This window comes from Manacus vitellinus, unplaced genomic scaffold, assembly GCF_001715985.3.
Source record: "Manacus vitellinus isolate BGI_N305 unplaced genomic scaffold, ASM171598v3 scaffold_0_pilon, whole genome shotgun sequence".
NCBI classification, from domain to species: Eukaryota; Metazoa; Chordata; class Aves; order Passeriformes; family Pipridae; genus Manacus; species Manacus vitellinus.
The window spans coordinates 18,745,110-18,767,894 of NW_021938789.1; the positions used below are offsets into that span (position 1 = coordinate 18,745,110).

At 34.8% G+C, this 22,785-nt stretch overlaps 1 protein-coding gene across 1 annotated transcript in view; it reads right to left on the bottom strand.

The window, feature by feature from the left end:
• ATP8A1 (ATPase phospholipid transporting 8A1) overlaps positions 1–22,785 on the bottom strand; it is a 104,750-nt gene that overhangs the window by 4,968 nt on the left and 76,997 nt on the right. The window contains exons 32-35 of the mRNA XM_018067287.1: positions 21,401–21,457; positions 20,798–20,905; positions 7,066–7,154; positions 6,587–6,679 (exon numbers count right to left, since the gene is read on the bottom strand). Coding sequence (XP_017922776.1) covers positions 6,587–6,679; positions 7,066–7,154; positions 20,798–20,905; positions 21,401–21,457 — 347 coding nt within the window. The remainder of the gene's footprint in view (positions 1–6,586; positions 6,680–7,065; positions 7,155–20,797; positions 20,906–21,400; positions 21,458–22,785) is intronic.

Here is a 22,785-nt window from a genome sequence, read left to right on the forward strand (position 1 = left end):
ATTAAGTGAAAAGTGTCCATTCTTTTCCTTTTTAAATTGCGCCTGATGAATTATGTAGATGATGATTAAAAGTGTGTGTAAGGACAGATTATTAAGTCCAGATCCCTGGTAATGATTTTACTTGTCACAATACAGTGATATCAAAATATCTGTTTGAAAATATACAAAATATAAAATATCTGTTTGAAACACTGCTGTGCACTGACAACACAAATAAATGAACACTGTAGACCTTTCAGCATGACTCCTTTAGAAAGGAGTCTTCCTGAAGGGAAGGCACTGTCTTCCTTGATGTATCATGGCTTGATTAGTGCCAGGCTGAGTTAGTCTTTCTTTTTCTAACACAGAGAGTGCTCCCAGCCTCTACTTACACAGTACCACAAAGGGATGGGAAAAGAAGATGGAGGAAAAGTCACATTCATGGTCATCAGCTGCATGCACAGAAACATATTATTTCCATGAAAAGTGTTCTAGCAGGACATATTCCCTAGGAAACTCTAGAAGGTGTTCTTCTGGAGATCATACCCAAATAACAGACTACTATTACTGCTAAGGTTGACTACCTCAGCCCACCTCCTTCCTTCCCAGCACTACTGAGTTTGTTGTGTTATATGTTTATTGTGCTTTAGTGTGATCCAAGTGACTCTCCATTCCAGCCCAACTGGAAAGCAGGAGTATTAAACATTTTTCAAATCGAGAGTCACGCATCAGCTAAATGCTGCAAACTGTAGTGAACAGAGTAGCAAAGTACTGGGTTTCCTTACTGTCCGTCTTTCTTACATCTAAGGTTCTCTTAAACAGAAACCCACATTACTAAATAAATAACAGGTGGACTAGCCATAGCTCATAAAGCTTTCAAAATCTACGATTTTGATAACATATTAAATATGTGCAAGGGACTATATTAAAAAACCCCTCACACAAACACTTCAACATCTTCCTCTAGATTTGGTATTCAATGTGAATTAGATCATGTGTTTCAGAGAAATACTTATCCATCATTTAAACACTTCAAATGCTGAAAAATCTAGCCTGTCTCCACGTGAACTGGTCTAAAAATCAGTTCAATTAAAAAAAAGAAGTATCTTATGTTTATTCTGAGTATACAGTGATTTGATTTTGTTACAGTTTTACTAGATTACCAAAGCTGTCTCTTGTGTAAGGATGTAGTAAGTAAAACAAATTTCACATACCTTATGTTACCAAGTTTTGATTACTCAAATTACTTTTTAATATTCTTGTCAATTAGCTCAACAGACTTACCTTCCCAGGCTATCAACCAGACTAAGTGGTACAAGGAATGGAACTAGATTGCTTTCCTCATTAGATTGCCATTCAAACCATTAAATTAGAAAGGCTCATTCTTTCTTCAGTGAGTATATACGTATATATGAAGCTGAACCACTGGTTAAGCTGGAGGGACTAATGGTTTAGCTCCCTTTTCTGTTCCTTTCCAGCCTGGTGGTTAAAGCATATACCAGGAGGTGAAAGCTTGGCTTTTCTAAGTTGGAAAAGGAAAACAGATCTACTATTTCCACACCCATAGAGAAATTCTAACTGCAAAATCTACAGGGTAAGGGAACAGGCAGGGGAAACTGCTTCTGCTGCCATGTTTTGAATGAAAAGATGGAATGAGACTTCCTTGTAAAAAAGGAATTAGGTACCAGTACCAGGAAAGTAGTCAGCATCTGCTGACTGAACCAAGAATGGAGAGGCTGAAGTACTGGGACACATCTTACTCTCAGTGTTTTTCAAAGCTAGCTCTCTGGGGATTTTTTTTTCCATTCTCATTGCTCCTATAGGCTGTGTAGGAGCCTTCCTTTTTAGTTCAGAGCTGCTGTTAAAGTGACAACATTAATAAAAAATTAAGGACTGAAATTTAAACCACAAGGATACAGAGAGTGAATACATAAATCAATAACTTCATGTAAGATTGGAGGTCAAAGAGGTGGAAGACTGCAAATACTTAGATACAGTTATCAGCTGTATCTCCTTTGCAATACATCTGTGAAACCCTTCATAATGTGAGTTGAAATCAGCAAATTTCTACAAAATGTTTGTTTTGACAGGTGTTATTTTCTAATAAAAAAAATATTTTATTAAAAACATACCAGGCCTACTGTAGCATTTTTGGTATGATCATTCTCTCCTTGTGTTCCAGAGTGAAATGTTCAGATTGCTTAAATGCTAAGCAGTGAAAATACTACCTTAAGTTTACATGATCATGAAGCATGCATGTCTTAGTTTATGTATAATGAAGTTTCCACTGAACAGATCTGATTGCTGGTACAGAAAATACAAAATAAGTGCGAAATACACTTGGGAAAAGAAAAATGCTTCCAGCTATCCAGGTATTAAATTATGCTCTTTTTCTATACTTGAAATCCTGTGGGCTCTCTATTATGAATCACTCTTGCCATTCAAAAGACTATTTAAATATCTACATGTGAAGCTCAGAAAACATGGTTTCATAATTACCTAATGATAGATCATATTAACTAAATCCCTTATGCTCATTGTGTGTACCTACATGGACAAGCAGAATATTAACTATTTTTGAACATGAAATGTATACCTTTACAGGTAATTAATCACATTTATAGAAAAAACCCCACTACTTTATGTATACCTGACCAATCACTTATCAGGTCTAAAAATAATTTCTAAGTGATCTGAATTAAAAACAATGATTCTATGATGCAGCATTTGCAGTATATATCTCTAAAGACATTTCCACAATTTTGAACTGCTATTCATGTTAGTGTTAGTCCATGTAGCATTCAACACAATAGAAATATTTTTCTAGTAAGTATTAATACTGTAGTTTCTGCTTAAGCATTATATATAAGTTATCAGAAAAAAACCTTTTCGAACAATAGTTTATATACAAAAAAGTATCTTTTTACCTTAGTCATTTCAATTTTAAGTAGAAATGGCTTAGTAGCATTTCACTACAATGGCTCCAGTGATAGAAATTCCACTCGTTGTGGCACAAATTTGTTCATCCACTGAAGTTGCTCTATTACTTATGCTGTCAAGGCACCCTCAAGTCAACAGTATGCCAAATTGAAAGTTTATTTTCTGTTGGAAAAGTGGCTGTGCAAAATTCACACCTTCTTGCTCAAGATAATATTCTTACTTAACTGACAAATATATGGGATAAACCAAATTTTAATGTCTTGTCTACAGAAGAACTGAATTAAGTATTTTTGGACACTTTTGGGGAAAAATCTCACTAAACATCCTTACACTGAAACGGCAAGATATGATAGCAATGCTCTTCCTAAACCTTTGATGATTGTGTTTTAAATACCTTTTCAAATCATCACTGTAAAAACACAAGGGATGTCAGATTTTGAGACTGTATTATCATGTCCTAGTTTTAGAGCACATGCTAAAATACAATAAAAATATTTGAAGAACAATATTTTAAATTATTTCAATGTTAATGTCAATTTTTATCCTAATTTTCAGAAAACAACTGGAAGTGGAAATTTACAATTTAAATAGAAAATTCCAGTCTTAAGATTTTTGATAGGAAGACACCAAAACTTAAAGCCTTACAATCTTAGCTGTATTTAAATGCATGCAATATGAGGTCAACACAGTTCTAAAAAATGTGCAACAAATATATTCTAGCTGAAAAAAACAGCAAAAAAAATTAACAATAATATAATTGATAGAATTGTATAATTGTTTGTGTTGAAAGGGACCTTGAAGATCATCTAGTTCCAAATCCCCTTCCACTAGACCTTCCACTAGGTTGCTCAGAGCCCCATCTGTCTTGGTCTTGGACACTTCCAGGGATGGGATTGGTGCAACTTCTATGAGCAACCTGTTCCAGTGCCTGATCACCCTCACAGTAAAGAACTTCTTCCTAATATCTAATCTAAACCTACTCTCTTTCACTATAAAGCCATTCTCCCTTGTCCTATCACTACATGCCCTTATAAAATGTCCCTCTCTGGCTTTCTTATAGGCCCCCTTCTAAGTATAACACTCAGATACTGACTGATTACAGCAACTAGCCAACAGAAAAATCCTGACCTGTTATCTATGGAAGCTAAGCCTCTTATTTTGTGTTGTAGAATTTTTAAGATGGGAATAGTCAGAGTGGAAAAGTTTCCGAGTTATCTTTCCCACTATTTCCAGTAACCTCCTAATCAAGCAGTGATCTTCTTAGGTTATTTTGGCATTTTATGAGAACAAATCCCTTCTTCTGCTACAACAGAAAAAGGTTGCACAGAGATATGCACACAGGAAAAATATCTGGTCCTGAAGAATACATAGTAAGTTTTAAAAAAAACGACTATTTGTTCTTGCATGAAAAGCACGACAGCTTGAATAAAAAAGTTGCATGTACATATTTAAAACAGGTGTAGAGAACATTCCTTACCAGTTTAACTGCTTACTATGCGCTAGTAACTAGTTCATCTAGGCTTCTATAATTTAAGAGACTCAAAAATGTTTACAAAAGTTCAATCAAATTTTTGAAGATGCAAGCAAGTCACTTCATCAAACCATTTCTTTAACAAAGAATCGTTTCTCCATAAAAAGTGAAGTTTTGACTCTATTACCTGAATGTAGATATAATTTTTAAAAATGGAGGGAATAAACCCTTAAGAAATATTAAGTTGTGTAGCATCTGCTGATTTGCACCAATGTTGATGTTTGATGTTTGTATCCTTCAAAAGTACAGGTCTAAAAATAACTTTGTGGAGAATGAATAGATCTAAGAAAGACATTCTGGAAGGTAACTAAAAAACCCTCATGGAGCCCTCATACCTACTTAATTGTGAGATAAAAACCTAATTATAAAACCAGTGGTGAAAACACCAAGTTCATTTTACCTATATAAGAAGGGATTTGGAAGACATGCTATACATAGGATGAAGGAAAAGCATACTGCCAAGACAACTGCAGTTAAAGTAGCTTAATTTGGGAATGCAGGTATGGAATACTAAAAAGGTACATTACCTTACTTTTTTCTACATCCACAACATGTTCCCATTTGATCACTATCTAGTACTAATGTCTGCTTTCTTTTCTGCAATTCATTCTTTTACAACTTTTGCTCTTTGCAAATGAATATGCAGCATACATTGCTTCTGGCTCAAAGCTCAGCACATTGATATATGACTTGGTTAATCTGGAGGAAAATGAAGAAAAAGTAGGCTAGAAGTAGGAATTGCCATCAACTAGGGGGTTTTGCAGTACTTCCAGTCTGAAGCTGCTGCTACAAAGACAGCATATAGAGCCTGATGGGAGACTGTATGCAGGTATGTCCTCTTATGTAACCCACCACACTAGACTAGGTGTTCCACGAGTGGTGGGATAAGCTCCCAGGTCTCTCGGCATCTCCCCTGGAACTCGTATATGTTACCGGGGGAGAAGAACACAACTAGAGGCAAAATATTTCTTGTGAAACACTCACACAAGCTGGATATTCCCCCATTAGAAATGGTGGTTATCACCTTGGTATCTGATGTAATTTGATCTCAACCTGGTAAATCCTAGTAAATTAATTCCCACTGAACTGGAGGAGGGATAAAGTAAGATTGAAGGAGAAAGGGAACTAAAGTATCTTTATGAACAAAAGGTACTTTCTGAAAATTGAACCTAGAATAAAAGAAATGACTGTTGGTGTTTTTTCTGGTAGGAAAAAAGCCTCCTTGGCTAAGCCCTTTGCCATGAAGATACTAAAAGAACAGCAGTCCAAAGGAAAGAAAGAACAGGAAAATCAAGTATCAGCAGTTTTGGCTTTTTTTTAGACTTCACAAAACTCATGAAAATGAAGACAAGGAAAGAAAGCTCTAGTTCAGCCAAATGGCACTAATGAATTGGAAGGGGGGGGAGAGGGGAGTTTTGTCATCTCATACTCCATTCAGCAACAAGCGCTTGCTACGAGTTCAGCTAGGGTTAAAAAGTCTGGAGTATTTTAGTGAGTGCACACCTTTATGCTGAGTTTGCACACAGAAAATGTCCAGTTGTTCAGTTTTACCTACTCCCTTTTCAAATTACCTGCTTGGTCCATGAAGGAGGATGTAACAAGGGAATTCTTGTGGAGTCTTAAAAATATTTCTTACCTCATATAGGTTAGTCAAATTAGTTAGCTCTGGACTGGCATAGCATACAAAGCCAGGTTATTATATTCAGTTTCAGAAAACCCTAGACAGATTTGTTGTCTGTCCCTATGTTACCAAGCAGGTTTTATAAAAATTTAATTTTTCTTTTGTGCTTATGCCCAATTTATGACTATATTAGTGAATAATACAGGTTTAAACTCATTTTGTATTAATTACTAACACAGTAAAAAGTGTTAGCACGAAATTAAAATCGTACCTCAAGTTTCTATACCTAATAACTAGAAACTAAACACTCAGCTACAAAGAAACACATCAGTTAAAGCTTTTGGTAAAAACCTATGAAAAAGCATGAGGCTCAGTAGACCTGAAGCCCCTTTACAGATGCCTTTTGTCCGTATGGATTTTGAAAAATAACCTTTTCTCTTTGATATATGTATAAGGCTTAAAATATTTAGCTGTTTTTTTTTTTAAAGGTAACGTTCTACAGATTTTTACAGCACCTTTTGCCATGCACAACTGCCCCAGGATCCTCAGACTTCGCTTCCAACTCCTGAACTTCATCTACCAGTGTCTTGTAAGTAGCTCTCTTTACTCTGTAAGGATATATGTAAGTAAATACTGTCAGATTTACTCTCTTGAAAGCACATTTACATAAATAGTCAGTTATAAATCCATTTTCCCAGACTTAAAACTAAGCTTTACAGGAAGAAATATCAAAAAACAAATCTAAAGAAGGTATTTTATCAGCAGTTCTTGCAAATTAAACACAAAAAATATTTATTAATAAGAAAGTACAATTATAGAAACATTTAAAACAGTAATAACATTTGTAATAAACTTTTTTAAAAACAAAAATGTGAAAAACAATTTTATATAATCATCGGAATTGATCCTAATTTCTTTTTATTATATTAGTAATTAGAACACACATTTAAAGGTCACTACTTTCTTCTGTAAACCTCAGTATTTCTGTACTCACACTTTGTATACTATATCAAGAAGTAAAGCTGTCATAGGTATACACAGAAGTCCCATCCAAAACACTCCAGAGCTGAACATCATCGCTGCCTGAAGCGAAAAATGCACAAAATGTGATGATGTCATGACAAGAACTAGGAAAAAAATCTTAGAAATATCAATTACTTTGTTGAGGCTATCAAAAGCAAATTTAAATGAACTGTTCTAGTCTGTCTAATGTGAAATAAAACTTGAACTCCTTTCTAAAATTCCGAGTCGCAACAGAAATCCAGTAGATAGTAAGCACTATTTCATGTTAATAAGCTGGTAGAAAGATACACTGCTTAGCTCTTTGCATGGGGGAATCTACTCCACCACAGTGCTGCTCTATACCACTATGCTGATTATGGGCATTTCCATTAAAATCAGATTTATCAAAAATTCACCCCCCTCAAACTTTGTCAACACATTATGAGCACAATTTCCTATTTGCAAGTGACCCCAACAGGATGTAACTGTTTCTGACCCTTCAAATGGGTACTGGACACTGTTACAATCATTCTGCAATATAAGATGGATTAAAGTTATATCCCACAGAACTCGCTGTACCACACTGCCACAGACTCCTGTTAAACAGATTCCTTAAAAATGAGAAATAAGAAAACAACCCTTTACGTAATTACAAGAGCATGCAACATATCGTTAAATGAAGATCTAACACATTAATACATGGTGAATTATTTGAAAACCATATAATTATTTTTAGTTGTGTATTTTTTTTATACACTGCTTTATATAATACATAGGAATTTCTTTTGTTCATAACTTGGTCTGTAGACATACTAAAAACTAAAACAAACTAAAAAGCCAAACCAAACATCACAACATATACACAGCAAAGGAAAAAAAGGTATTTACGCCTGTAACTCACACTCAAGTGCCTACATAATAATATTATGGATGCAAGGATTGTGATAAATACTTAACGAAGCATACTACTGGAAATTTGTTTTGCAGTCAGTATTAAAAATACCTTTATAATGTAATTAGATTGTACAGAGGTTAAAAGTAACAATGTTGCACAACAATATCCTTTTAAATCCTTTATTTTATTACTTGGAGACTAATTTCTTTCAAAGGTTAAACCTCAGGATGTAACTAAAATATAAAAGCTGAAATTTTACTAGTTTTTATTAGAAGACAAATGTGAGTAGCTTGCAGCAGCTGAAGTCTAATTTCTTAACATGCATATGTGAACATTTTAGAATGATACTTGATAGGTAGATATGTGAAAACAGAAGTGAATTATTTTCAGAAAAAACCCTAATTCTCATATATTTATCTTGTTTTTGTATTCAAATTCCTACTGACACTGATACTTTGGAAAGCATTAAATTGTATTTTAAACCAAAAATTTGGTAAACTTTTCATGGCTATGTCAAAACGGCACAGATATTGCCCTGAGATTCTAGTAATTATTTCTGCCAACAGGTAAGGTGTAAACACTGAGCAGTGGCAGGTTCAAAACAAAATAATTCACATTTTCAGTGGAGAAAAAAAAATTTGTATCGGGAAGTGGAGAAAATATACTAGTGGAGAAAATGTATTAGCACAGTCACTTTATAAGCAAAACATGACTTTGACATACTTCATGAAATACTCATTTTCTAAAATAGAAGGTAATAGGAAATGTCTGTCACAAATACATTTTGTCAAGACATTTTATAATTAAGTCGCAATTAGACATCTCCCTTAAAAACAAGAAAAAAAAGCATAAAAATACAACTTGAAGTAATTACAACTCTTCCTTCCTATTATTAATAACGATTTTTAATTTATAAGAACGTAGCAAAGAGCTGTCCTTGCGTTTAGCCACCCGGTATTAAATGTTTGCTGGTGAAACAGCAAAAGTGATAATGTAGGTCTTAGGATGTTAATTCTGACCATTGTAATGCTAACTATGAATGAAGGAACAACTGGCGCCTGCTATTCAGTCCATCCAGCCTTTGGCTTTACAAATGAACAACATGAATTGAGGTAAAAAAAAAAAGTTTTTCTGCGTCATATTTGAAAGCCTGTCAGATTTTTTTCTTTTACAGAGTTAATCCAAACCTAAAAGATTTAAAGCCGACATTCGCATTAAAGACAGAGGGCCTCTTTGTATTTTTTGGACGAAGAGGGGAAAAAATAAAATCCCACAGAGGTATTTCCTTCCTTTCTGTACAAGAAAGCTCCCCCCTCATTCTGTAGAAAACATTTTTGTCTCTAACTTTTCACATCTCTCTACACATAGGCAGGTCATCTGGGAAATGGCAAACCAATCCTTTTCAGACAATGGCACTAACAGGAGCAGCCTGTTCTGGGGACGGACTCTGGCTGCCTCTGTTTGTGGTTTACAAATTGTTCCTAATGTGAGAGATTTCTGGTCTATGCCAAGTCTTCTCCCTTTAGGCCTTGTGAAACCAAACGGAATCTGCCACAAAAGTGGCTCCCAGGGGAATTCAGAAGTAATCCAAAATGAGAGCTGGGAAGCCCAATTTATTGTAGGACTTACAAATCCTGCTGGGGGAATAAATAATTTGTTCTATGTGTAGCTCATACTGAGTATTATGATTTTCTAAAATAAATTAACATTGTTTATTAAGTGCAATATACAGATTTTTATATAAGCTTTTATTTTTTAAAAAAGAAAAAGGGCTGAGAACTACTTCTTTTTGCAGCTTAGTGGCAGATTAGAGATCCTGGCTGCAAAACATTTTTAATGCACTGATGAAGATGTACTATTAGGAAATTACGTGTCAGAATGAACAGAGAACATTCCTTTTTTCTTCATTTTGAAATGATCTGCCAAAACTGCTGGCTCAGATTTTTAAAAGCCTTCTAAAAATAAGGAGAGAAAGATGAAACTGGTAAAATTCTTGCTGCAGAAAAGCTTACCCTTTTCAGTTTATTGATTTCAGTATCATCTAGGTACATATTTTCTTCCTAAAAACTACAGAGCTATTAAAATAATACCTCCTCAACACCATCAAACCAATAGAAGTTTCCCTTCTCAACCTACAGAAATAACTTCATTAGTTTTAGTTATCTTCATGCGTTTGCCTTCATATATACCAAAGCACTTACTGTTGTAACATTAAAAGAGATCTGCATTAACTGCCAGTGCAGTGAAGTTCTTAAAAGTGAGTTCTTGTATTGCCTCTAGTCTTTCTTTGCTGTTCAGAGTTTAAAAAACATATCTGAGTTCCTATTAACTATGTTCCTCAGCATTCCAAAGAATTAAGTTCCTCCCTATTAGGATCTCTGGTTATTAGGTATATTAAAAAGGGAATATCTCAATTTTCTGCAAATACAAAGTCTCACTGGTATGCAACATATAGTAAGAGGTACTGAAGCAAAGGGAGCATCAGATAGTGAGGATGCAAATAACTGCAGATATTTGCAGGCAGAATCTATAAATTCTTACTTTAACAAATCTCCTGTGAACAAGAAAAATGACTAAGGACAGAGTAAGGAACATGCCTTTGCTTTTTCCTTATCTCCTCTCATTTTCTTCAGCTGTGGATATAAATACTCCATTACAAGATCACCAATTTCCACTCTGCAGGCAGGTATGAAGAGTGGGTTGTATCCCACAGAATGATGATTAGATGATTATCTTAATTATATAAACAGAAATAATAAATAATGTAGTAAATAATAAACATATATAAAAGCTCACAAACACAGACGTACTATAAATCCTAAAGCTTCAAGAAGTACTTGTAGACTAAGGTCTCTCTTCTACAGTTGTGTCCTTAGTTCCATCACTTTTTTTCATTAATATTTTAATATTCCAAGTATTCACTGGAATACACATCTTGTCTTTTCCTAGAGAGGACCTTAATCACTCAGGCTGAGCAAAAGCCAGCACATTATCTCTCCTGATCCAGTAAATTATGATTACTCCATACGAAGTCGAACAGCAGACGACACAATTCTCTGTTCAATCACCATTTCAGCAGAACGCATTACTCTAAAAGTTGCAAAGTCAAGAGAAATTGAAATCTGGCTTTTGGAAAACATTCATTTGAGGTGAATGTTTTAGTATTTAACTGATGGATAAATTGATACTTTAGAAAACACAGGTGATAAAGATCTAACTGTGGGAGGTAGTTAAGGTTTGTGAATCATCAGATTAGCACATTTGAGCCCAGAAAGATACAAAATGCAAGACTGCACCTTATTATGTGCTCTTGTGAGTAGCTTAGAGTGGTTGCACATTTTCATTTTGTGAATTAAGTTCGTAGGTATTTAATGCCTTCCCTGCATTTTATGAAAGTCTAAGTTACCTCAAAAGATGTTTCATATTTGGGAAAAAACCCCCACCAAACAGACCAACAATAAATCATGGTGCCAGAAAAATTATCAGTTGCTATCTCCATTGACTTTAGACAGATACAGTGATGGAAATGCTTTCAAAATAAAAAGCAAGTAAAAAGTAAAGAAAAAAAAGCTTCGCAATAAACCTTAATACCTGGAAATCTCCTAAAAAAGCTGGAGAGGAGAATGACACATAAACAGGAAAGCTTCCCTTAGAATTAGGAATGGAAGAAGGTTCCATTGGCAGAAGTTTGGCTTACAAGGCTGCACTACAGCTTGAACTAACAGATATGAAAAATAACCTTTAGAAAATTAGAGAGAATTAGCCATCTGGATGTGAAATTAGATAAGCTAGAAAGTGCTGGCAAGTTGATATTTATCACACTTTTAATCATGCTTGTAATCAGAGAACACTAGCTTTCTAATGAAAAAGCTAGATTGTCCTCTTTTGCGTCAAAGAAGACTCACAGGGAAACCTATTTGAGTTGATTCAAAGATGACAAGAAAGAGTATCTGGCAAAGGAGATGCAAAGCCTCAGTGAGAAGGTGAGTTCTGGTAGTTCTACAGAGTTTGCTACTATGCTGGTTGATGTCTGCACTGTAATAGGTGTAACAGGAAAGAGAACAGAAAACACTGAATTTCACTAGAATTTGTAAAGAACAGAACCATTCCTCATCAGAAGAGAAAGCTTATATGGAGAAAGATGGCAGTTAAATATCATTTAAGTAGAGTTGTATGCATAACTACACCAGGGATTTGTGCTCAATTCGATTAATAACATTTTGAACCAAAAAAACCCACCCCATAACTTTTGTTTATAAAGGTGATTGGCAATAATATGCTGATGGAAAGAATTATGATACCAGGAAAAGACTAACCCATAAAAAAGAATGGTAGAATGGTAATACTATCGAGACAGACTATTGTAAGCCAAAAGGTAAATTTGGTAGTTCAAAGATCAGCTCTGCTGTTTCTGCTGTACCTGTGCTCTCAGAGAATGAGAATGTAACTGCTGAATATGGAAAAGGATCTTTGAAGTGTATTTGGGAACAGTAGACTGGCTAACAAATATCTACTACTAGACCAAGTACAATTAAAGCATGAAGGTTTGAGGACTCAAAATGGAAACTACCTATTGGGAATCAAATGGAAAAAGAAAAATCCCTTATATACATGTTTTGGATTCCTGAAGTGAAAGACTAAAAGTGAACTTTAAATACAAATAATTAAATAGCAAAAAAATGCCAGTATCAGAATGGTAACATAATTTTAGGCTCTCAGGTGAGGCTAGATGACTAAAATGGATATGTGTTATCATATGAATTCACTTAAAACCCAACAATAAATCACTGAATTTTTATGAAGTAATAATATTCTCCACAAATGTACACTGAAACATTTTATTTCACTAAACAAGAGGTTCACATAAGTATACAGGGGAACACATATACAGATTACTGATTGTTGTTTTGTAAAGACTCACAGGTCTGTACAAGACAAGCTCGGAAAAAACTTGAAAGGGGACAAAAATGTGCTAAATATGTAGGATAATGCCATAGGGGCCTTTTGCTGAGAATGGGCTTGAGAAATATTTTTGACTACGAAAGAAGACCTTAGGTTTTTGCTGTTGAATTATTTCAACGTTCTTGAAAACTGTACTTCAAACATGCACTGTAAATAAGCAATAGTCCCTTGCTGAAAATTTAGTGCAACAATTACTCCCCCTGAAATGAAGACACAGAATTCTGGATAATATTTTAACCCAGATTGGTAACAAGCAGTGCAACAGGGGAAAAAAAAAATAAATTACTGGCTAACTCCACATAGCTACCCCAGGTATTAGCCATTGAAGAATGATTAGTTTCCAGAAGTTTTGTGATAATGAAGTGAGAATTCAAAGTCTTTGGTATTTGTTTACCATATAGAACACAAGACAATTTTTAGAAATAGAGATTGCCAACTTAGTTATCTGTCAGGTTCCCTTAAAAGCATGGCACAGTAATTCTCTTGTGTTGAAGAACTCAGAGAATCATTACTTTTCAAATTTTAGGAGTGTTATTTATAGTCCCCCTGCTAACACTGAGGAAAAGCACCATAGCAATTTTCTTAAAAATACAAGCATTTAAATTTATTTATTTATTATGCTGTATTCTGCAGAAGTTATTAAAATAACACTCATCTGTTTTTAAAAATGCAAGAGACAAGTACCCATTAACAGCACCTTTTGCAGCTGGTGGGACAAAAGCCGTAAGATCCTCCTAGAGAAGCTGTTGATGTATGGGCTGGATGAAGAGACAGTGAGGTACATGGAAAACAAGCTGAATGACCAGAGTGTGGTGATCAGTGGCAGTCTAGCTGGAGGCGAGTAATTAAAAGCGTATCCCAGGGGTCAATACTGGGTCCACTTCCATTTAACATCTTCATTAAAGATCTGGATGAGAGGTAAAGTGTACCCTCAGGAAGTTTGCTAATGACACAAAAAGAGGGAGGAGTAGCAGATGCACTAGAGGGTGCACTGCTGCCATTAAGAGAAACCTCAACAGGCTGGAAAAATGGGCTCAATGCAATTGAACAAGGAGAAATGCGAAGTCCTGCACACTGGGAGGAAGAAGCCCAGGCACCAGTATATGTTGAGGGCTACCCAGCTGGAATGCAGCTTGGCAGAAAAGGACTTGGTCCTGATGGACACCAAGTTGCATATGAGCCAGCAATGAGCCCTTGTGACAAAGAAGGTGCATGGTATCTTTGGGTTCATTACACAAAGTACTGCCAGCAGACACCAAGGCAGGTCCCTTCTGCTCAGTACTGATGGGGTCACACCTAGAGAAGTGTCCAATTCTGGGCTCCTCAGTACAAGAAACATGGACATACTGGAGACAGTCCCGTGAAGGGCCTGAAAGATGATGAAGGGCCTGGAGCATCTCTCATACAAGAGATAGCCCGAGATATTTGGGACTACAGCCTAGAGAAGGCTGAGGGGGACCTTATCAATGGAGAAAGATGCCTGAATGGAGGGTGTAAGGAAGACACAACCAGGCTATTTCCAGTGATGTCCTGTCATAGCACAAGAGGCAATGAGTACAAACTGAAACACATATCTGAACATCAAGACAAACTTTCTTACTTCCAGGGTGACTTAACAGTGATACAGGTTGTCCAGAAATGTTGTAGAATCTCCATCCTTGGCAATATTCAAAAGCTGTCTGGACATGGTCCTGGCCAACTTGGTGTAGCGTTGGGAGCATTAGACCAGATGACCTTCAGAGATCTGTTCCAGCCTCAACCGTTCTATGATTGTATACTAGCCTGAATAGTGGCTTCGCTCTCCATTAGACTAGAACAAATTCCCCATTTTGGATCAGACTTTAGACAAACATCTCACTACAGAAGACCTGTTCATTAGAGAATGGACAACGAAAATTTTAAAGAAGTTGTTTGGTATTTTTGTGTAAAAGAAAATGTAGTAAAGGGATTAAAGGATGCACACCTATTATTTTAATAAGCACAATTCATATAAGCAGGATACTTGGTATAATATAGAGAGAAGCAGTATTTAAGAAACTAATACTGTTAATATAGTATATTCTAATACATCTTTCCTACATGGTGCAGCTAAATCATCCAACAAGGAATATTATTGTTTTTCACAAGGATTCTGCAAACCTGAATCAAATGATCTAAAATTCTGTAAAATACATGTTTGCTCCTTAACTTCAATTTCCATCAGTAGTTTTATAGATCCCCTGGGTCAGACAGAGCAGAAACAGATGGTGCTCTGGAGAACTTTACAGTGCATTATCTACAGTACTACAATAAATTAAAAAGTTGCAGATACTGAACTTTTGCTTTTAATCTCAATGTCATATTTCTTATTCAAGTAAGTATTATAATCCTAAGCAATTTATTAATCAGATAGGTGCATAAAAAGAAGCCTAACAATTCAGAACACATAAGAGTAACAAGGGGCTTTACTAGTGTGAAACAAGTTGGTTTGTTTTTCACCCCTCCTCAATTACATGTTTTCAACTCAGACAACAACCATATTTTTTCAAGAAAAGAGATAACCACACCATTTATAATATTAAAAATCAGTCTGCTTTTTTTTAAGTGGCATTAAAAGCAGCCCTTTTAACTGCAAGAATAGAAGCATTACTGTAAGATTCTAGCAGCTTTACAGCCTACTGACACATGATTGGATGCTGCTCTTAATAGATAATGTAAGTTACAGAAACTTCATTAGTTTATGCAATTATTGCAAAAGGACTAAAGGACTACACAGATATAAAACCACAACAATTTAATCACAGCATCATTTATTTGTGCATGCATAATGCACAATATGACAAAACATGGACAAAAGGAAACTTCTCATAATTCACTGAATCACAGATTAAAAATGCATTTTGTTCACCATCATAGAACAGTTTTCTGTGTATTGAAGAGTTTCAAAGAAAAAATTTACACCTACAAAGCAAATAACTCATCAAATATGAGGAGACTTGGCACTTACTTTAAAAAATTTATGCAAACTACATCTGGTTAAAACTGAGAAAATACTATAAATTGTCAAAAAATATTGAAAGTATATTTCAATTATCTATTTGTTAATGTCATTTTTTGAAATTAAATGCATCTTTTTAATTTAAGGGGTCAAAACATATGGTGTTAAATCTAGCCACAAAACATCTACAAAGAATATTGGGTATTTTCCCCCTTTCTTTCTTGTGCATCTGTATTTAAAAACACAATCTTTAGAGATAAAATATTGAAAAATTAACCTGTAAAGATGGTTGTTTACATGCTTCCATACTACACAGTACAAGTACACTAGACAGATAAAAAATGAGTGAATAAACATTACTGCAAATGTAATGCAGATTGTAATGTAACAAAGACTGTGTTACAGAGGCTGAAAAGTTATTACAAAGTCAATGAAAACTTTTGAAACATTTTCTGTATTTCTTTCTCATACACTGTGCATCCCTGTTCCCCCCAACAGAAATAATGTTTTGCTACTACCACCAAAATTCTCCTTGTAGAAAAGGTATTTTAACACTTTACTATAAGTAGATAAAACTTGAATTCCTAGTCTTTTAGGACCTAAGACTAGAAGATTATAGTCCTTAATTCTTCAAATACACTCTAAAAGAGTAGTTTTTAAATACATGAGTCTAAAGTTCAAACAAAATAATATGAAAGTAATTAATCAGTTCAGCTTAATTAATGATAAAATATTTAGGTCTTATTTCAGACTACTAAAAGACTCGAAGTTGATCTGCTACAGCACTTGATCTAGCCACAGATACTACATAATTACTTAGGTTATCACCCCTTTTTATCACATAACCTTCAATTTTACAGCCTATTTTTCCATTTTCTTCTGCTTCATAAAGCTGTTGCTTCTCTCATAGTTTTCATCCATTTTTCCTTCTAGACTGTGTCTGCTGAAAGACAACGGTGAACTGACAGTTTTCATCTGAACATCATCAATCAGGGAAAATGAATGAAGTTTTCTTCGCCTGGGACAACTCTCTTTTTTTACGAAAAAAACCCCACAACTGGAATAGAAACTGCTTTAAGGTTGACAAGATGTAATTGGTTTCAGAATTTTAATACAGAAACATGTTTCAGATGCTATAACCCAGATTATCAATCTCTAACAGATAATCGGCTATAGAACTACCAGTTATTTGTATCAGGAGAACACTTGTGCCAGGATACCTCACTTATATGAGTCAGAAGCCAACTTTCAACTCTTCTGATGCACTATCTATTTGGCAACCTAGTTTCCACTATTTATAGGTCTTAGGATTACTGTACCATGGAGAACCACCTAGTTCCCACACTGTGAGAAATAGTAGTGTACAGTTGGATGACTTGGTCCAGTGTGGGACTAGCAATCCTGAATGACCAGAAGACAAAGGTCTTGATGCCTTAGCAGTCCAGATCAACAGGGCATTTTGGATCAAGGGGTCCTTTTTTGTTTTTGTTTTGGGAAAATTCAGAGCAAAAGAGAGAGAAAGAAAAATACACTTTCTTATACTATTAGGAACATGCCGGGGAAAGGGGGACAGTGGCCTAGACAATGGAAAAAAAAAGCTGGCATTGTCATAATTTTTCATTTCACTGTCTTTTGTTTTAGAGCACAGCATTCTACAATCTTTCCTTCTGTACTACTAACATACAGCAACACGTATGTAAAAGCCAACTTTAATGACCTTTTGTACAACTGGAATGATGTACAAAATGATGGAAACAAAATTAGTGTAAAAAGTCAGAAAAACTTGCAAAAATATGTGACATACTTCCTTGTTCAATAAGTGATTGGGTGATGCTTTGATATTAAAAGATGAACCCAAACCAACGATTCTTATGCTTTAACTCTGGGCTGCTAACTTCAGTGCTCAAACATAACAGTGTTTTCGCAGCATGAACTGACTTTTCTTCTATTACAACTCTATTTTTTTTCTTGGGACATTACCTTGTAGTATTCTCCATTTAAAGACATTTATCAGAGCTGAATTAGTATTTTATAGGAATGGCTAAAAAAAGAAAGGGTTTAAAAATATTTAGATGAAAACATTCCTCTGCATCCAGTGAATGAGTTTTCCATCACCTCCATATGCTTTTTCTCTCCCTTTCAATAGCATTAGAATTTTACTTTCTTGGAACTGAACCAGGAATAAGCAGCAAGAATCTTATTATTTTCATGACATTAATATGAAGACTTTAGACTGAATTCTTAAAAGAGTGTTTAGTTAGGTTTTTTCTATCTCAAAGAAGCCATGAAAAAGATGTTTATAGGAGACATATCATCTAGCTGAGACTGAATGGTTAGATGAGTATTGTGCCAAGAATACTGATTGGAAAGACTATAAACCTACTAAGACGGAATTGTTGTTACCAGCTCAAAGGAGCTGAAAGGGAATACATTTAAACTTTCTAAGGACTTTCTACAGTTATATAACTATATTCATATATCTATCTATCTCTCCTTATAAATCTGAAGTTTATTAAAAGAGGGCATTTTTAATGAACACATTTGGGGAAAAAAACCCCTTGAAGATCCCCTTCAGCTTAATTTATCAGATCAGACCAAGACAAAATGGACTAAAAGCTAAGAAGTAGAGGTCAACTTTTGACACACTCATTTAACTTTTGCCAAATGTACTTGGATGAATTTTTCAAGTCTGATTCACACATTTGAAGAAATTAGACAAGCAGTACATACATACTTGCCTATATGGATTTGTTTCTGTCACACCACAAACTTTTCCACAGTTAAATTCGTGAATCTTTTAGTTTGAATATTTACAGAAGGCCTGGACTTGCTTCAGAGAAACTCAATAAATTCTGCCCTGTCAGAGGCCACCCAGTCAGTAAGGGGGGTTCCAGGAGAGCATACAAAAATCCTGCTTCCAATCTGTGCTGCAGTATGCATCAACAGGACTTTTAGCCACACAGAGTGCAGCAAAAAAAGCTAGACCAGAACTTCTAACATAAGCTTCTATAATACGTTTAGGAGACCTTTTTCTGATGTTACAGACATCTAACTATATTCTTAGAAAGAAAACAAAACTAACCTCAGCCAACAACACTCCCCTTCAAACAACTTCATGCATGTACACACATTGAAAGCCACTATATACACATACATGCATAAGCAAACACACTAAAAAAAAAAACTACCCATTTCAAGTAGAGATAAGTTTTATCACAACAAAGAATGATTTTAGTTTCATAACTCAGACTACTTTCGCACAATGTTGAACTCAAACTCCAAGAGTGTTACTTTTGTTGACAGCTACATCTCTTTATGAAAAACTGTTTTCCCAAGTTCATAGGAATTACAGTCCCTTCAAAAACATTTTTCTCACAATAACGTTGTAGTTTGAACATGTAATTAGTAAAGTATTGTTATTTCAACAGTGAAGTAGCCATCCTTATGCCATACCAAGTACAACATGCCCTTCTGCCCTGTTGTAAAACAGAATAAGCGTGGTGTGCTTATCACCATGGAAGTTCCGCTGTCTTAAAACATCATAAAGTTTTTACAAAATCTCTAAAACCACCAAATTCCAAACCCATTCTGTTATTTCTACAAAATACAGTGTATATGAAATGCTGAAGTATGATACACTCAATCACTTTAATTTAGAATAATGTACAGAATTGATTTTGAGTAGGGGAGGTGATGTGGTAATGTACAAAATCTACATATATAAATAGGTAAGAGATTATAATAGACGAGGAAAAACAAAAAGAAATTGTATAATTTCAAATTATTTTTCTTACGTATCCAAGTACTTAAGTGCTTTCCATTAAAATGTAGTAGTTACAGAAATGCCTACATACTACATTTTCCCGTAATTGCTTATACAGGAGGTTGGATTTGTGGGTCTTAATTACCTTCAATTAAGGGAGAGATACATCTACATTCATCCTGCATGAATTTTTAAATTGCTGAATTATATCACAGTGGTGGTGGAGTTAAAGGTACTCACTCTTTTACTGGTGTAGTTGATTTAGCTGATATGCTTTGAGAGCAATTAGAAGAATATCTTTCTGAAACAAGCAGTTATTCTCAGTTTCTGAGAATGCACACTGAGAATGCAAACTGAACATCTCAGCTCAGGGAGTATTGGTCATGCCCAGAAGCAGACATGTAATATTAAACTTCAGATGTTTCTGGAACTGAATGGTATTAAGAATTTGGGACTGCAGTTCCAATTAGATCAGTACAGGCAGCAAATAAGCACCTTTTATGGAATCAGTCCAATTTGCAATATGCAGAGAAGGTTTAAACAAATGGGATAATAAATGAAAGAGAAAACAGTAATTACTGTCAAAAGGTTAAAGATATAGTACAGTAATGCATTCCAAGCAGCTCATCAATAGAAGAAGAAATGTGTGCATGACAAGCAGCTCATGTAATGTTATGGCACCTCAAATTTTTCGAGGCATTTTACAGTTTGAAATACTTGGCAAATTTTTAAAATTGAAGATGAAAAAACAGCCTTAACCAGGGAACTGCTTGTGCCACCTCATTATAAAAAAAATGCTTCAGACAAATAAGCACTGTAATTCTGTGTTCTGGATTTGGTAAGACTTTTCTTTAGAAAATTAAAGCTTACCCAAGAACTGCAAAGGAGCTTACCTGTCTATTTTTCCTCATTAAACCACATACAGCTTGTTAGCTGAGCTCCATTTTCACAAGAGTAAAAATCCATTATATTTTAAATAAACATTGCTACCATATTGAAGGTATAAAAGGTGGAATGACATATGCATCTCTAGTTAGCAGAAGGATACAGAAGACATTAGGCCAGTACTAAAGACTAAAACAATAATTTTTTCACACATTTAGATATTAGTTAAAATATACTTTTACCTCTCCTGACATATCAGGTGCCATAGGAATGACTGGCCACAAAGAAGAGTAGATTCCAAAAAACACTACCCAAAGTGCTATGCTTCCCCAGATAGCTATATGGCTGAACTGTTAAAAAAAAACAACAACAAACAAATAAGAATGATAATCACAGATACATTGTAACACAAACTATCATCTTTGCTACTTAGTATTTGCAATATGATTTTGATATATTGGATGAAATTTCCATGCCTTTTATTAATTTAACTCTACTACTTCAGTTAGCTATTTCTTAAAGGAAAATTATACTATCAGCAGCAATATTACTGTATTTTAAGTCAATTTTAATTCAGTTACAACAAGTTCAGAGTACTTTGATTTTTCTGGTTTAAGAATTACATTAAGCTTTATCCCAGTGTCCTCATTTTCAATATGAAGCATTATTTTTTGTATGTGGATATTCTGTCATTCCATACAGGAACCACAGTTTAGTTTGCTACTTTGGGGAGGGCTGACAAACTGCTAAAGGGCATAATGTAATCAATATGAAGAAAACTATAAAATTATTCGTCCATCACATTTTACAAAATATTTGAGAATATGGTAAAGACATTTGCTTACCAAAGTCCAATATGAAGTCTCTAATCCAGCTTTCAAACACACAGTCAGAACCACAAACTTAGAGAAAGACAGAGAGAATATTCTTAATTAACATGGGAATCTTAACATACAGAATTTATTTGTTTGGTTAAACTACCAGGAAAACAGAAGAAAAAGTAAATTGCCACTAGAAGATTTAAAGATACACCCCAGTATCTCTGTTCTGCATACAAATAACATGTTGAATAAGTCTGTTATGTAATTTTCATTATTCCCTCCCATCTTTACTCTTTTCTTTATGCTTTTTATGGAACAGTCTCTGAAAACATCACATTATTTTCCTGTAGGACATGTTCCATTTTAATTTACAGATGAGCAGTAGTAAACAGTTTATAATCCCATAGCAAAGACTAGCTGATCCAGGAAAATTGTTTATCTACTTTTTTTGAAATTCACTCCAATAAGTTTTCTGTTTAGCCAAGAAATAGTTACTACATTTCGTAACTCACTTGTGAATGTGTATCACAAGTTTGGCTTCATGCGCAGTCTGAAGAACATGTGGTTGAAAAACCAAGTCACAAAGACAGAGCTTCAAACATAATAGCTACAGTTTAAAATCTAGTCTGTTGGCTGGGTTGGCAGCACTGATGTCAGCGGGTTTGTGGTTGAACTTCAAGCAGCCTCAGAAATCCAGAAGAAATGTACTTTAATCAGAAGCTGAAAATAACTAGTTAAATATGTATGACAAGCCTTTCAATATGTCTTGTGCACAGAAGGATACAAAAGCTGCCAGAATACTCTGCCCTGTAAGTTTGTTCTTTTATTTCTGAAAACATTTCAACTACTGCTGTGTTATTAAGGACAAAAAAAAAAATTCACAGCACCACAATTCCATTACCTAGAACATGTATGAAATCTGATTAGAAGAAAATTAAGGGTGAGTGTTATAATTGGCTTAGTCTATCCAGTTCTGGTGCTATATGAGGATGAGTGAAAAAAATGTATTATGGAAAAAAAAACCTCAAACAAACTCATCTGGGACACTTGCTTGCTACTTGAGTCAGCTGTAAGAAAAGAAAACATCCTTCTTTAGGATGAGATCAAGAATTCCCATTGCACAGACAAAACGTATACATGAAACAAACACTGCAGGTCTCTATAAAAAGAAGTACACGCTGTGTGAATATGTACTCTTTGACTGATCTCTGAAGGGATCTTAACTGATACCCCTAACAAAATCACTAACTATGCACAGTAACTCCCTCAAGAACACGGGTTTTATTGCTTCCTCCTGCCTTCATCCAAACTAACAATAGGTCACTGAATCCTACCCAGGAAACAAGAAATCAAACGGGTATTCTGTATAAAGACTGAGTTTTTTCATAAAAGACCTCTCAAAAATGGTG